Genomic DNA, 16,368 nt, shown 5'->3' with positions numbered 1-16,368 from the left:
AATCTTAACAGTAAACACTTTAGAAAGATGAAAACAGGGCTGCAAAGCTAACGAACGCGGATAATAACGACAGTTATTATCCAGGCAAACATGTTTGTTCAGATTTTACACCTGACCTCATTTTTTACTCCTCATAAAGCTATGGTGATGATAGCTTAGCTGTTTACCGTAGCACTAAACAATTTAAAGACAGCTACACCGCAGCTACGCTGCAGTTACAAACAGCTACATGTCAGAGGAACTACAGCTACGCTACAATATAGGTTCACTACAGAGCTACACCATTGCTACAGGTAGGTAGACCACAGCTTCTGTATAGCCATGCTACAGCTATGCTACAGTTATACTACAGCTATGCTACAGTTATACTACAGCTACACTACAGTTATACTACAGCTATGCTACAGTTATACTACAGCTATGCTACAGTTATACTACAGCTATGCTACAGTTATACTACAGCTATGCTACAGTTAAACTACAGCTATGCTACAGCTCCATGACAGGTGCACAACATCTATGCTACAGGTGGAGTGCAGCTACAGCTACATTACACTGCACAACTACAGCTGCAGGACAGACACACTGCAGATATATTATAGCTATGCTACAGCAGGAATAGGCCTGTTATTACCCATGTTATTGTACATGAACATATAAAGAAGGCGTGCAGTCATGTCGGTGTGGCAGCTGCCTTTGACAGATGTTCAGACTGGGAGCCTTGCCGAAGGGCACCTCGGCACCTGTCCTGCTATTGGCCCCGTTTCCATATTTTCGTCAAATACTATCAAATGGTTCCACCAGGGGGGGGCAACACTGCTGTGAGAAGGGGGCGGAGCCCCAGATACGGCTGAGCTGACCTGCTCCTCTTTGGTCCTCCAGGCTCTCCGTACCGAGACAAGATCACCATCGCCATCCTGCAGCTGCAGGAGGAAGGGAAGCTGCACATGATGAAGGAGAAGTGGTGGAGAGGAAACGGCTGTCCGGAGGAGGAGAGCAAGGAGGCCAGCGCGCTGGGCGTCCAGAACATCGGCGGCATCTTCATCGTCCTGGCGGCCGGACTTGTCCTCTCCGTGTTTGTGGCCGTGGGAGAGTTCCTGTACAAGTCCAAGCAGAGCGCTCAGCTGGAGAAGGTATGGACCCTCTGATCTTCATCACAACAACAGGCCAATTGCTAGCGGCGGCGGCAGTGTTGTGATGCTAATGTTAGCGTGCTCTCTGACATGCAGCAACATAAGGGTTGGTTTCTGTGCATTTATTCACTCAGGCCCAATGGCGACAACAAGATAAGAAACGTGAGGGACTCTGCTGTCACCATGGAGACGAGCTAGACTTTAACCAGCAACTCAAATGACCTGCAGAAACGCGTCTGTGTAGCCTAGACGTTGTTCTGAGGATGGAAAAACTAGAAAACCGTTGGTCCAGGTTCAAACACACGTGCACAAACACACACGCCTGCTGTCCAGGTCCAGCCTCAGGTCCAGGTCCAGGTCTGAGCTCAAGGTTCTGGCCAGCAAACGCAGCAGCCTGTGAGTCGCCTGTACACACAGACAGGACACCAGCGAGACGATGGACACACCAGAATTCACACCAGCATACTGTCCTGAACAATCTGGGCAGACAGACAGGCAGGCAGGCAGGCAGGCAGGAAGACAGACAGACAGGCAGACAGGCAGGCAGGCAGGCAGGAAGACAGACGGACAGGCAGACAGGCAGGCAGGAAGGAAGACAGACAGAAAGACAGACAGACAGGCAGGCAGGCAGACAGACAGACAGGCAGACAGGCAGACAGACAGACAGGAAGACAGACAGAGAGACAGACAGACAGACAGGCAGGGAGGCAGGCAGGCAGACAGACAGGCAGACGGACGGACGGACAGACAGGCAGGCAGATAGACAGGCAGACAGACATGCAGACAGACAGACAGACAGACGAACAGACAGGCAGGCAGACAGACAGGCAGGCAGGAAGACAGGCAGGCAGGCAGACAGACAGACAGACAGACAGACAGACAGACAGACAGACAGACAGACAGGTTCCCCTTCCTGTACTCAGGTGAAACACAAACTATCATCATCATCAGTAATAACGTGAATCGTTCGGATCCATTTTGGTTTCTTTTCATTTGTAATCTTCCGTCCATGAATAAAGATCGCCTGTTGTCTGTCTGACTGGAACCAGCACAGGTGACTGGTCAGGAGTCAGGAGTGTCCCTCTGATCCTCCGTATCAACTCGCTTTTCTCATTTATTACTGTGAAGTTAAATACAAACACTTGTTATAAATGTTGCACCTTTGTTCAGTAACTGAATATAAAACAGATCCACCTCCAGATTTAATCAGCCTGAGAAACAGGTGACTCTCTAAAGGTGAATGAACGATAGCCTTAGATTATGCTGTCAAAAAACCTCAACGATGACAATAATAAGTGTGTGTGCAGGTGTGTAGCTCAGTGGAGAACCTGCGATAATAACAGGGTTAATAACAGTTGTTATAGACGCTCCTGGGGAATTGAACCAGCAACCATCTGCTGTCAACGCCTGCAAAAGGGCAGGTTGTCCTATTTGTCTTAAAGCAGCTCTTTGATCTCCGTCCTGGTGAAGCGCCTGTGTCTGCCAGGGTGTTAGCGACAGTCGTGTGCGTTTGTGTTGCGTCTGATTGATGCAGTCTGCTGAAACTACTGCCGATGAAACAGGTGCTGAGACAGCCTGTTTTTCTGAGCCAGTGTGTCACCTGAGCCAGTGTGTCACCTGAGTCAGTGTGTCACCTGAGTCAGTGTGTCACCTGAGCCAGTGCGTCACCTGTTTCACCACGCTGGTTCCCCTGTCAGGTTCCTCCCCAGGTCTGCCTGGATACAGACGCTTTCACCTGTTAACTGCACAGACGAAACACACGCCATTTGACTGCACACCATCAGGAGCTAATGTGTGTTCACCTCTGTCACTGCGTATCCATGGCAACCCTCAGATGACAGACATTATAATGTCATCTGCCTTTAATCGTTTGACCAATGTGGTCCACCTGAACTCTAAAACACAGTTTCACTGGCATGCGTGAGCGTTAGCGACAGTGCTATCTAGCATCTGTTTGCTGTGGTTCACCTCTGAAAACGTTTGAACCTGACCTCAACGTGTTTCATGTTTCCAGATGTGCTAAAGCTGAATACAGGTGTGACAAAACATCTGCAGCTGTTTTCAGCCTAAAGGTCCCTCAGACGGACCAGTTAGAACACCGGTACGTCACCATGGCTGCACATCCTGCTGCCGCTCCGTTAGCATCACTAGCTCGCCTGCTAGCTTTAGCGCGATTGGATTCTGAATAAAGTCTCGAACACGTTTCAAATACGACAGCGTCAAATTCTTCGTTCCAACCCTGCTTTAATCATCCCAGACCAGGAAAACTGGAAAAGTTGTGGAAGCTAAAAGATGTTTCCTCTAGACGTCAGTGTTGCACACAGGTGAGCAGCATGGCGGCTGAAGATCTGAGCAGATCTGAGCAGATCTGAGCAGATCTGAGCAGATCTGAGCAGATCTGAGCAGATCTGAGCCGGAGTCACCGGTGACGGAGCTCCCGGTGAAGCCAGATTCCCTTTGTTAGGCTCCTTTCAGTCACCATGTGTTGTGGGATTTAGGAATTCTTGGTTCATCTGAAGGATGTTCAGCAGCATGAAACTGCTCCTCTGTCACATTTCCATGATCACCATGATGATTCTTCCTTCCTTCCTTCCTTCCTTCCTTCCTTCCTTCCTTCCTTCCTTCCTTCCTTCCTTCCTTCCTTCTAGCTTCTCCTCCGTTTCCTCTTCCCTCTCCTCCTCCTCCCGCTCCTCCTTCTCCTCCTGCTCTTTCCTCTCTTCCTGGCTGCTGCTGCAGAGTAACCTGACTCGGGGTGCAGGGACCACCAGCTGTTTGTGAGGAGCCCATCTCATCAATGCCCCCCCAACACACACACACACACACACACACACACACACACACACACACGCATGCTTATGGATGTGCAACAACACCCATGTGGTGAGGGGGAGCCTGGTGGATGCAGATTTACTCCATCCATTCCTTATTTGAAGAACTGAGGAGGACAGGGTGTAGAGTTCTGCCTCCTCCTGCCCAGGTCACTCTGGGTGTCCTCACTTCCTGAGGATCACAGACAGCTCTGTCCACATCTGCATCCACCTATCCATCATTTCCACCTCGTCCAGGTCATGGGAGAAGCAGTTTGTTCGAGAAGGTCCACAGCACCATCTAAGCTCCTCTAAGAGAACACCAAAGGAGATATGGTCCCTGCAGGGGGTCCTGGGTCTCCCTCAGAGTCTCCTTGCTGCTTGACATGCCTGAACCGCCTCAGCTGGCTCGGTCAACTTGGAGAAGATCTAGCCAATCTCTTTATTTTGGCCCCTCTCATAACCTCTGAGGCTGAGCAGCTCTCTTGATCCTTTCTTTGGGTCACAGCAAAGGCCAGTGAGACATGGGCCAGCCTGGTTCCACTGCAGAAGCTATACCCTCTCACCTGACCATGTTGTGTTCTGTCACCATGCCACCTGTCCACCTCTACTTCTGCCACTTTCCCATCCCCTCCATCTTGTCTTTGATTTCCCCCTCCGATGAACCAGAGAACCAGCTACTGAAACTCCTCCTTCTGTCAGGTGGGACCCTCTCCAGCCTCAGACTTGGAGGAGCTGATCTTCATCTGCTTCACACTGACCTACCTGAGCTGAAGGTGGAGGCCTGACAGCCTCAAGTAGGAAGTGGGCAGGAAGCTGTCCAATTGTGATACAGTCCCTCAGACCACTGGAGGACCAGATCAAAGAAAGTCTTGAAGTCCTCCCCAGCAACACCTACACCTCCATCACTGTGATGCCCAGACAGACAGCATGAATTCACAGGCATGACCTTGGCATGTCCTTACCAATGGTGTATGCTCAGACCTGCTTCTCTCAAGGTGATCAGTGTTTTCCCATCAAGGAACTCCCAGTTTATATCACAGTTCAGAAAGAGGTGCCCAACGAACAAACACCAGCCTCAAATAATTCATTTACACTGTTGGTATCATAATTGAGCTATACTTCTATGTGTGTATTATGCGGTACTGGGACACAGGCGACGCAGTCTGAGCTTGGACGCCTAGACTTCTCTCTCCTCTGACACTTTCCCAAGCTCTTCTGGGATGGTGTCCGCCGGTCAGCCGAGTGACATAGTCACTTCAGGATGGCCAGGGTCTTCCCCGGGGTTTTCTCCCGATGGGACACACCTGGAACACCTCCCAAGAGAGGCGCCAGGGGGCATCCAATACAGATAGATGATAGATATAATAGATGCCCAAGCCACCTCAGCAGCTCTACTCTGAGCTTCAGCCAGGAGTCCCTCACCCTATCTCCAAAGGAGTACCCCACCACCCTGGAGAGGAAAGCCATTTTAGTCCACTTGTATCCAATAACGTGTTCTTTCAGTCATCACTCAAAGTTTCTGGCCATAGGTGAGATTAGAAACTTGGACTGTCCAATAAATCGAGAGCTTCCCGTTTCCGATCAACCCCTTCTTTACCAAGAGAGAAAGACACAACAATCGTGTTACTGATGCCACTCAATGCCATTCTCGTGCTCCAATCCTTCCCTCATGAACAAGACCCAATTTCCTTAAACTCCTCCACTTCAGGCAGGAGCCCTCTCATGAAATTACAAGGGCAAGCCACCCTTTTCCGTTCAATAACCATGGCCTCGCTCTAGGAGGGGCCCATTGGTCCTGGCCCAAGGGACCCAGCAATACAATGTCATCTGCGAAAAATAGTGTTGAACTCCACTGACTCTCAGACTGTACCCCTACAGCCCCTGGCTGCCACAGGAAGCCATGCTGGAGCCCAACGCGCAGTGGAAAGAGGTCTCACATACTGCTGTGGGGGGCAATGTGGACAATGCTCCTGCTCCTGTCATGCAAGGACTGTACAACGTTTAGCCGAGGGCCTCCAACCCCTGAAGCACTTCCGACATGATGCTACGAGGAACACAGTTCCTGAGTTCTGTTCTCTGTGCACAAATCACATATGGACTGGTTGGGCAAATTCCCACAACACCTCAAGCACCTGTGAAGGGTATGGAGCTGGTCCAGTATTCCATCACCAGTTGGGGCACCTGCCAGCACCCCTTCCTGGGCCTCTGAAAAAGTCCTTTTACCCCAGTGAGGTAACATTCCATATCCCCACGGCCAGAGTCACTCTCCAAAGATTGGGTAGTCCAGCCCCATGGGGTGCACACAAATCAGATAGCACTAGCCCCTTTTGAACTCTCACATGGATTGTGACCCTACGGGAAAATAGCCTACATGCTTGACCCAAGGCCTGGCTCCAGGGTGGGTAAACTGCCTCACGTTATTATTGATCTGGGGCTTTGGAACCTCTCTTACTCTACTGCTTTCCCTAGTACCTGTTTGGGAGACCCTACCAGAGGCATTGAACCCCCAGCAACATAACCCCAGGGATCCATCAGGTCCGCAAACCCCTCCACGCCATTAAGATGGCGGTTCATGGAGCGAAAGCTGCATATGGACAGCAATAATATGGAGATTATGGAGATTCTCCATTAAACTTATGGTACAGAACCAAACAGTATGAAAGGAAAAGTCCCTAAACAGATTAAGAGAACGATTACACAGAGAGAGAACAATAAAGAAAGCGAGAAGGGTTTTACGTTCATGTAACAAAAAAGAAAAAAAAGCCACACAGTAATTCGTCATGGTCGAGATTTCATATTTTTCTAATATAAAACACTCATAAAGTGTCAGATCACGGAACATTTCCGCTATTTCATATGTTAGTTCCAGAGTTTGGACTATCCGTCTACGCTGTGTGGGCAGAGCTCCGTTACTAAACTGATTTGTAGAATTTGCAGAGCCGCGACGGAGGCAAAAAGGTGAAATAGCTTCAGAGTCTACGGCTACGTTCCTGTAACTGCTGCGCCCTTTTAAATCAACTTCCTGTCTGTTACACTCACGTCCTGTCACCTTTCCCTCAATGACCTGGTCAGTGCTGGAGTGGTAACAACTGGGGCTTCGTTTAGCTGTAGCTAGCCGGGGTAGCTAGCGTTCCCTTCGGTGGTTTCTGTGCTGAGCTCTGGTTCAGGACCATCTGTGCACAAAAGTTTGGATTCTGTTGAGATTTTAACAGCCAGGCTAATAGTTTCTGCCAACCTGTCAACACGTCTGCTGTCTTAGGAAAAGGCGGAGCGTTGAAATCTTACATAAATGATGGGAATGACGGCACCGCCGACTCGCTCGCTAATCTAACCCAGAAATGCATTCATCCATAATTCACCTCTGATTTCACGAGCCCGTCAACACATTCTTACGTAGAGAAGTTGCACCCTGTTTTTAGCCATTAGCACAGAAACGTGGTGGACAGAAGCTCCCACAGGAAACAAACCACACTGTGAGGACCAACTCTTGCTCTCTGAAGGCTGCAGAACTTCCATATCTGACGAACCACGGCTGCGCTGAGCTCTCTCAGCCTTGAGGTGCTCTGAAGGCTGCTGGGAGCAGCTGCACTCACAGTCAGACACAAACCTGCAGGCGTACTGGAGGTCCAGCAGCACAGGAACCTGGTGGTGACCACAACAATGTGCAAACCTTCTGAACTTGAATGTTCCTGCTGGTTTGGACCACGGCTGATGATCCTGTGTGTCCATGTTTTCTAGTTTCTTCTCCAGTGAACTTCAGTCACCTGCAGAACGTTTTAAGTTCTTGCCTATTGAAGATTCTAGCATGTTGTTGTTGATGGGCACAGATGCTTCTCACGCTGCCTGTGAGCCGCACACTTTGCTGTCTTGGCCGTGTGTCCACTGGACATTTGTGGTGACAAATGGTCAAACATCGTCAGGTGACACCGCTGAACTCAAAAATACACTGTGCTTAAATGGAGACACTGAAGTGCTCAGAAGGTTATTTCAGAAATGAAAAGGTGGCACACAGGTGGATCACAGATAGCTGGGACACATTCCAGCACCTGCACCTCCACCTCCACCTCCACCTGCACCTCCACCTGCACCTCCACCTCCACCTGCACCTCCACCTGCACCTCCACCTGCACCTCCACCTCCACCTGCACCTTCACCTTCACCTCCACTTCCACTTCCACTTCCACTTCCACTTCCACTTCCACCTCCACCTTCACCTCCACCTCCACCTCCACCTCCACTTCCACCTCCACCTCCACCTCCACCTCCACCTTCATCTTCACCTCCACCTCCACCTCCACCTCCACCTGCACCTGCACCTCCACCTCCACCTCCACCTCCACCTCCACCTCCACCTCCACCTCCACCTTCCACCTCCACCTCCACCTTCATCTTCACCTCCACCTCCACCTCCACCTCCACCTCCACCTCCACCTGCACCTCCACCTCCCAGCAGCCATTTCTGCAGGTTGAGTCCGTCACTCATCACTTGTTTGTGTCTGTCAGCCTTTTCCCACGTGGATGATGAGGCCTGTGTAAATAATGTGGACTGGTCCCACTGTTCCCCATTTGCCTCCTAGCGTAGCCTGGAGAGAAGGGCCCCTCCCTCTGAGAAACCCCACAGCGGCGTGCAGCTGCAGCTGATGCTTGAGCCTCATAAAATCTCTGTAATCCTGTGACCCCATAGCAGCCACCATCCATTCAGCACGCCACCAGCAGGCAGCCGTGATGACAATGGCTCCCCTGACAGGCAGCAAAGTGGGCCCAGCGCTCCCAGAAGCCCTGAGGCTGCTGCTATAAAACAAAGCAAAGCAAAGCAAACGAGAGGAAGTTGCTCGGCTGGTTCCTTTCACAGCCAGACCGACATTTGTCGACAGCCTCACCTCGATACAGCTGCAGGTGGGAGTTGAACTCCATGAATCTCCACCGTTCATTCCAGTCCCGGCTCACGATGGCCGACGACATTAATCCAGTCAGAAAAGAGGGCGTGGGCTTTGAAATGGTCGGAAAAGTCGGGTTGTGAGAAACCTCTGATCCGGATTGTGGGCCGCAACCTTCAGAGTGGGTGTGGGAGGCTGGAGGAGGCTTTAGGAGCTCAGATGTTGAGACCATGATCCAAAACCATCGGGGCAACAGTCACCTCGGCCTCATGAGTGAAGGAGGATTTATTTATTTATTTATGTATTCAGAAAACACACTTGTTTTTGTCTGAAGGATATTAACCTGAATGGAGAAGGACAAAGATGAGTCCAGTCAATACGAAGGTGCCATCTCCATCTGGGGGGGAGGGGGGTCATGGGCATAGACCACTGGAGCGCCACTGGAGTTCAGTCTGGGAGGGTTAAAGCATCAAACCTCTGTGGAAGAACATCTGGAAGGTGCATGAGCAGCAGCAGCACCTTGATAAACGTGAAGGTTCTCCAGATGTTCCTCCAGCTGCAGAACACGTTTAGCTTAGATTCGCTTCGAGTTCTGCAGCAGAGCGGCAGAAAAGAACACCTCACATTGCTGACGTCGTCCACGTCCTGTCACGTAAACGCTGTAACTGGTGTCCAGATGCTCAGTAGCGGGCTAACTGGTGAGAACCTGCAGAGTGACCTAAAGACACTCTTCTGGATCAGGATAAACCTGATCCATCCGGTCGTTCCTCCATCACATCTCACTAGGCTTTGAGACGTGAGCTGACCCAGCTAGCTAAACTGGTCTCCAGTCTCATGGACTGGACTGGTGAATGGAACCTCACGCTTGTTGCTTGGGGTGTTGCAGGTGCAATGTGTCTGTTGCTCCACGTTCAGCAGAAGAAACCACCAATCACCTAGCAACCACTAGCACAAGGGTCACATGACATCCGTAGCTCCTCTTGGCTTCCTGTTGTTCCCAGACGACTGTAGTTTAAATGTTGTTATCTGCCGTCCGTCGTAGATGCAGCTGAAAACATACTCGTGCTACGCTAACTAGGCTCGGCTACTTTTGCAGATCTGTATAACTTATGAGTGACTTTCTCCGACTGAAGATGTGATGGTGACATCGAAGCGTTGCCGGAAGGGCCTAAAATAAATGTTGGAGCAAAAGACCTCAAAGTGGATCGGTGGACAGAGGCTGGACGTGCACAGCAGCTGTGAGGACGCGTGTGTTTTTCTGATCGCAGCTGCTCCGTCCTGCTGGACGCGTAGCATGCAGCCTAGCATGAACACGCGTCACCGCTAAGTTAGTCAAAACCCCATCGTAGGAAGCGCTGCGGACGCCACGCCGACCCAGACTGGAGCTGCTGTTGCCGGGCGGGTGTTCGGGGGCCTGGAACCCATTCTGTCTTCTTCTCTCCACAGAGGTCCTTCTGCAGTGCCGTGGTGGACGAGCTGAGAGTCTCCCTCAAGTGCCAACGGCGGCTCAAACACAAGCCGCCGCCCCCTGCCCTGGTGAAAACGGAGGAGGTCATCAACATGCACACCTTCAACGACCGCCGACTGCCCGGCAAAGAGACTATGGCCTAAAGTGGGAGTCGCCGCCACACTACCACCCTCTGTCCTGCAGCGAGGGGGTGCGGCGAGTCATGGGGGATAAGGGTGGGGGCAAATGGTAGGAGGGTCACCGTGGGGGGTTGCAATGATTGGGTGGGGTCAACAAAAGGAGGAGGGGCTTAGATGACATGTCAATCTCCTTTACATACGAATATAAAAGAGTCAACAGTATTTCCTGTGGAAATAACCCGAACCTGGGGACCATTTCAGCGAGTGACCTCATTATTGGCGCCACCTTTGGGGAGGTGGCAGCATGACAGGTTCCGGAATTTTCCAATCCCAGGATTCAAAGAGGGAACAAACAGGCCCCCCCCCCCGTCCCCGCCCCCGTTGACTCTGTCGGCTGAGCGTCGTCCCAGAGACACTGTGGAAGATCTTTACGTCTTTGGAACAATTGAGGGGGCTGAACCGAAGCCCCGAGGGCGGCGGGGAGCTCGGTCGCCCCGTAAATGTATAGAAGAGGCTTCGCTTCAACGTATATAAACTGATCCAACGTGAGACTAGCTCTAATGTATAATCACCCATCAGGCAATAAGTGAGGCCATGTCTTTGTGTTTGGCAGTATTAACACTTTTAGTCTACCTACCTGTGGGGGGGTGGGGGGGGGGTGCTACTGGGGGAACGGGGTTCAACGCATATGTCACATGACCTGGAGTGGTGGGGTCGTGGCTCGCCGCCACCACTTCACACACAAACTATTTATTTCAAGTATTTATTGTCTTATTTATGACACGTGTTATTTATACCATGACGACTGCAGCTCCGGGTCCACACGCCTTCCCAGCGTTTGCTCCACGTTTTCCCTCTTTCCGATGATCCGACTTTGCTTTTTCCTTCGGCAAACTTTCACCGGGAAAATGACGTTTCTACGACGACGTGTTTTTGTACGAACAGAATCCAAACTTTTGTAATGATTTTTAAAGACACAAAGAGCATCAGGAGGAGCATCATCGGGGGAGGGGCTGCACTCCACACACACACACACACACGCGCGCGCGCGCGCACACACACATGAAAACACACTTGCACACACCCACACACACTCGCACTCTCACACAAGCACGCATGCACACATACACACCCACACACAGAAACACACACTCCCACTGTATCCTAAACAAAGATTCGTTAGCACAGTTAGCACATTCTGGTTAGCGTCCATAAGAAAATGTTGTTTTGGCAAATACGTAAGAAAGAAAACTATTTTTATCATGTAAAGCAGCTCATATTTACAGAAAGCTATTTTTACTTCACCTGCCGTCCCACTGATCGGAGCCACGTAGAGACGAGGGACGAGCGCTGCCGATGCTCATGATTCCCGGCTGGCTGAGAGACTCCAGCAATCGCGTGTAAATGGTTGGAACAGATGTATTTAAAGAAAATGAACATTTAACTAATTTTCAACTTGTGGTGAAAACAAAATGACGTGCACACAGTTTACCCTTTGAAGTTGATGCACAAGTTTAAAGAAAATAAAGGAATACTCACAAACCCTCTGCCTCTGTTTCAGTGTTTGCTAACAGTTGTGACGGCTCGTGTGCTCATCCAGAATAGTCACCTTTAACCATCACAGCTGTGGTCCAGGTCAGCATGTTCCGGTGCGCTCCTGTTTAGATGAGAACCTGATTGTTCTCCTCATTCCCTGAGTTTTGCAGAGCTAAGTTGTGCGCTAGGCCCGAGGTGCCTCATCCGTCCTCCGAAGATGCTGGAACAGGCGGAGATTGTTCCGACAACACAAGACATGGGCCTGCTTGTAGGTTTGGCTAACAGTGCAAAAACTGCCAGTTAGCATTGGGGAGCAGCATAAGGCCTCATCCCAGGCCGGAGAGGTCCAGTTGGTCAGTTCAGTCGGTGACCGGAGGTGCTGCAGCGGCGACTCTGTTTTGGTTTCCCACTCAGTTTCGGTGCATCTTCGTTCATTTGCGGCTCATTTAGCTTCTGTAATCCTCTTGATCTTCAATTAATGCCGGGCGACCTTTTGAAAAGAACAATCTTCTGGTTCTCTGTGTCGCAGTTTTTGGACATGAACAAGCAGACAGGTGCCTTCTGAGCGGAAAGGCCTCTTTCCGCCTCCTCCTCCTCGTCACCGAGGCTCCGAAGGAGAGGCTGGAAAAATCCTGGCAACACATTTCTCGCTTTGTTGTGAGGGCAGACTTAACCTTCTGAAGCCTGATGCTCACATAATCTCACATTAAAAACCTCCAGTCATCACAGGAAGGTTTGTCTCTGCCAACGGCCTCAAACAGGAACACCATCTTTAGCTACAGCATCCATCACCTCTTGGCAGTGGTATTAGCCCGTTGGCAGTGTTAGTAAGTCGTTAGCAGTATTATTAATCCATTAGCATTGTTATTAACCAGTTAGCAGCATTATTAACCCATTAGCAGTATCATTAACCCATTAGCATTAGCAGTATTAGCAGTATTTTTAACCCCTCAGCAGTATTATTAACCCATTAGCAGTGTTATTAACCCGTTAGCAACATTATTAACCCTTTAACTCCTATTTTTAATAGTCCTGATTGACATATTTAGAGCTTCCTGTTAAACTGGGCTCACCACTGGAGCTCTGCACTTCGAACCACCCCAGTCAGCCCTCCTCAAGGTCACTGCCTGACCAGTCCTTGACCTCTACAGGTGATATGAGTTACAGTGAGTCAGCAAATTGGCAGCCAATCAGATTAGAGCAGCCATCTTCCCTGCCCTGACCCCCGTGTTGGTCCAGATCTGTGGAGAGGAGCCGCGGTGGAGCAGCCATTAATCAGGTTTGTGTCTAAAGAGGATCTGATGTGCTTGACCTCTGGGTTCAGCCCTTAACTTCAGGTGTGTCCGGCAGCACAGCGACCCTGGAATTAAAGCTGCACCACAGCATATTTGTCCTGCCCACAGCAGAACGCTGCCCTCCGTGAGGGAGCTAGCAGGCTGCAGCAAGGAGACAAATGCTAACATTACAGTCCTTTTCCAAATAGAAAACCTTCTATTTGTCATTTCATTGCTATTAAACTGTGAATTCGCGAGATGAGAAGGCAATGCTAATGCTAACTTTAACGTCCATACAAGAAAACTGACTCCCCTTCACACTTTTCCGGCTGGAATCAGCCAACGAGGGACGAGAAACGTGAGGCAGAAAAAGGAAACCAAAGCTGTACGTGTGAAATCGGGGGTGAGAAACACTGGATCGTGGAACAAAAACAGCACTTCAGATCCAGGAACTGTTGTTGATGTGACATTTCCACAGCACCATAAAGGTGCTGGGCTGTAATTTTGTTGGTAGATTATTGGAGCCGTAAACACGGAGCTGAATGATTTATCCCCCCTCTGATCCACAACACCGGAGATTTACAGCCACGATCCCAAATTCCACTAAGGAACAACCACACAGACCTGAGGAACCATGATCACATTACATGGATCCAGAACCAAAGGAGCAAGACCAGATTACAGGATCTGGACTGGAGCCGCGCCGCCGCAGAAGGTGCTATCATGCTAACACCTTCTAAATACAAACGTCAGTCTGGACCCAGGTTTGAGGGTTGGACCTACTCTAAATTCTTCATACTGAAGCTGAAAATAGCAACATGGCCTCCAGGAAGTGTGTTGTTGCTATGGTGATGCATTCATCCACCCCTTTTGATTACAGATGAACAAAAAAAGTTGTTAAAAAAACCAACATTTCATTAATTATACTGTATTTGATTCTGGTGGTTTTGGACTCTGGCTGAGACCAGCAACAGATCCAGTTAGCTCAGAAAAGGCTAATGCTAACAGTCCCAATTATACTGAAGGGAAACAGGCGGGAACCCAGAACGTTTGAGGAGAAACCTCGAAGCAGACGTGTAAGGGAGAGGCTAACCCACAATGCATTGCAGCAGATTCCTGAGAGCTCTGGCTCGTTGTTGCGGGTGTGAAAATGTGTGTTTTGGGTCCCGCCGGGCTGGACCGTCCGGAGGGTTCTGGCAAGCTTCCCTGCAGGACAAACACCTCCAGAAGATCCTGTTGGACAACAAACAACGGCAGCTTTCCATTGTTTGTCTATTAGCCACCAGCGCAGCTACAAGCAAACCTACTAAAACATGAAATCCATGTAAATCTCCTGCTCATAATCCGTTACCGTAGCAACAAGCTGAGTCCTCCGCCGGCTTAATGAAAACATGGCAAAGCCATCAAGGCGCCGCATCTCTAATCCTTCCCCAGGAAGCAGCCCGCAGAAACAGGCAGCAAGGAAGTCAACGGCTCCAGGAAGTGTTCCGCCCGGCTGCAAATCCGAGCCGGTTCCCCCCTCCAACTTGGACCGGCTGCAGTGATTCCGAGCCTGGAGCAACGGCAGCAACGTGACTGCCTGTGTTGCGTTCACCACAGGTGAACTCACAAACAGCCTGAACAACAGCAACACAGGTGACGCTCCAGCTCCTTTAGGAACAGTTCTGATGGAAACTCAGAACATCTGACCCAAAGAGCCAAAGAACCAGGGAGAGATGTTTGAGAAGAACAAGGCTGGTTTCTTTAGGAAGAGAACAGACGGCTGTGTTCCGCCTGTTGCCTTTAAGAGCCGAGCCAGTCAGTAAATGGCCGACTGGCTGGTGTCCTGATCCGAGTGAACATGTGCAGAAGCGACAGGCAGCAGAACTCTGGTGCTGAATTATGGATCCAGCCTGGATTATTGATGAGGCTCCAGCAGGAGCTCTGATCAGCAGCTTCTCTCTGCTGCACCCGAACATCTCGGAGTTGGAGCCGTGTGATGATGTCAGCGAAGCCTGGAGGCCCTCGCCAACCACCATCAGCATCTAGGCTGGACTCAGACTGAAGGTCTGGCTGCTGCTCCTCGACCGTCAGGCTGAGCTGATCTTTGAGATGGTTTTTTATTGATCCACCATCTTCTTGATGACAAAGTTTTGGAGTGAGATCAGGTGATCCCACAGGCAGAATCCTTCTGGAGGAGATGGTCCTGTGTGTTTAACGGGATCGGTTAGAGCTGCAGCCTGGTAGATGAGCGATGAGGAGGCTCATCTTCACTTCCATAATAACTGTAATCTGGGGCCACAACGAGCGTTTGAGCTAATTGGCTTCAGGCTGTAGTGGCTCTTCTCTCTAATCCATCTACAATCAGCAGCACGGAGCTGCATCACAACGAGTGACGGGTCAAGCTGGACCAGTTCCATGAGCATCAGGACAAACAGCGCGACTTCTTCCCCCCAATGCTGCTGCTGATTCGGTCCCAAACCCTCCACCAGTCCCAACTGGTCCTGAACCCAGTCAAATCACGTTTCTGCTTCAGTCTGCGTCTTTTTCCTACATAGTTGGGAAGCTGTGAACTCATCTGAAGGTCCTGGGGGGTCATGTAAGGAAGGTCGGAAGGAAGCAGCGAGTCCACCGAGGAGATTAAGGCTGAAGAGCTCAGTAGTGGTGATGGAAACATCATCAAAGAAGATGTGGAAGTGTAGGTGGAGGGACAGGGAGCCTGAGGGGAGACAAGAGCCCCCGGTCCTTCTGGGGTGATCCAGCTCCTAGTCAGACCTACAATCAGAGGTAGGTAGAAGTGTAGCATGACCCACCATCACAGCCGTTATCTGACCCACCCCCCTCATCCATCATGAGGGTTACTGCTCCTCTAGGTTCTCCGTGGTGTGGTTCTGGAGAACCTGGGTGCAGGACTGTTGTTTCAGGCTGTCCTCCACCTTATGGACAGGAATACTGTTTCCTCCCCAGTAGCTGGAGCAGATATATTCTGATTCTGTCAAAAACATCAGAGCTAAATGTAGCTAAATGTATATGAAATTCCAGGCTGAGTCAGCTCTCCGTTCATTTAAGAGCATTTTAATATGTACACTACGATGCGCATGTTGAGAACTTTTAAAGCAGTTAACAGAAGATGATGTCTCCCGTCTCCAGCCTGTCCTCCTGCTCCTCAACC

The 16,368-nt window shown here is 50.3% G+C and overlaps 1 protein-coding gene across 2 annotated transcripts in view; it reads left to right on the top strand.

Moving 5' to 3' along the window:
• Positions 1–11,967, top strand: part of grik2 (glutamate receptor, ionotropic, kainate 2) — a 64,257-nt gene extending 52,290 nt beyond the window's left edge. Inside the window, exons 15-17 of one of the 2 annotated variants that reach the window (XM_029838349.1) lie at positions 883–1,133; positions 1,268–1,295; positions 10,267–11,967. In XM_029838349.1, the coding sequence (XP_029694209.1) occupies positions 883–1,133; positions 1,268–1,295; positions 10,267–10,520 (533 nt within the window). In that variant the 3' untranslated portion in view covers positions 10,521–11,967. The remainder of the gene's footprint in view (positions 1–882; positions 1,134–1,267; positions 1,296–10,266) is intronic. The other variant, XM_029838350.1, reaches the window with a different exon arrangement.
• The last annotated feature ends 4,401 nt before the right edge of the window (positions 11,968–16,368 follow it).

Source organism: Takifugu rubripes, chromosome 7 (genome assembly GCF_901000725.2).
Source record: "Takifugu rubripes chromosome 7, fTakRub1.2, whole genome shotgun sequence".
Lineage (NCBI taxonomy): Eukaryota > Metazoa > Chordata > Actinopteri > Tetraodontiformes > Tetraodontidae > Takifugu > Takifugu rubripes.
Note: the sequence above shows the minus strand (reverse complement) of the source record. Positions and strands in the feature narration are given on the sequence as shown.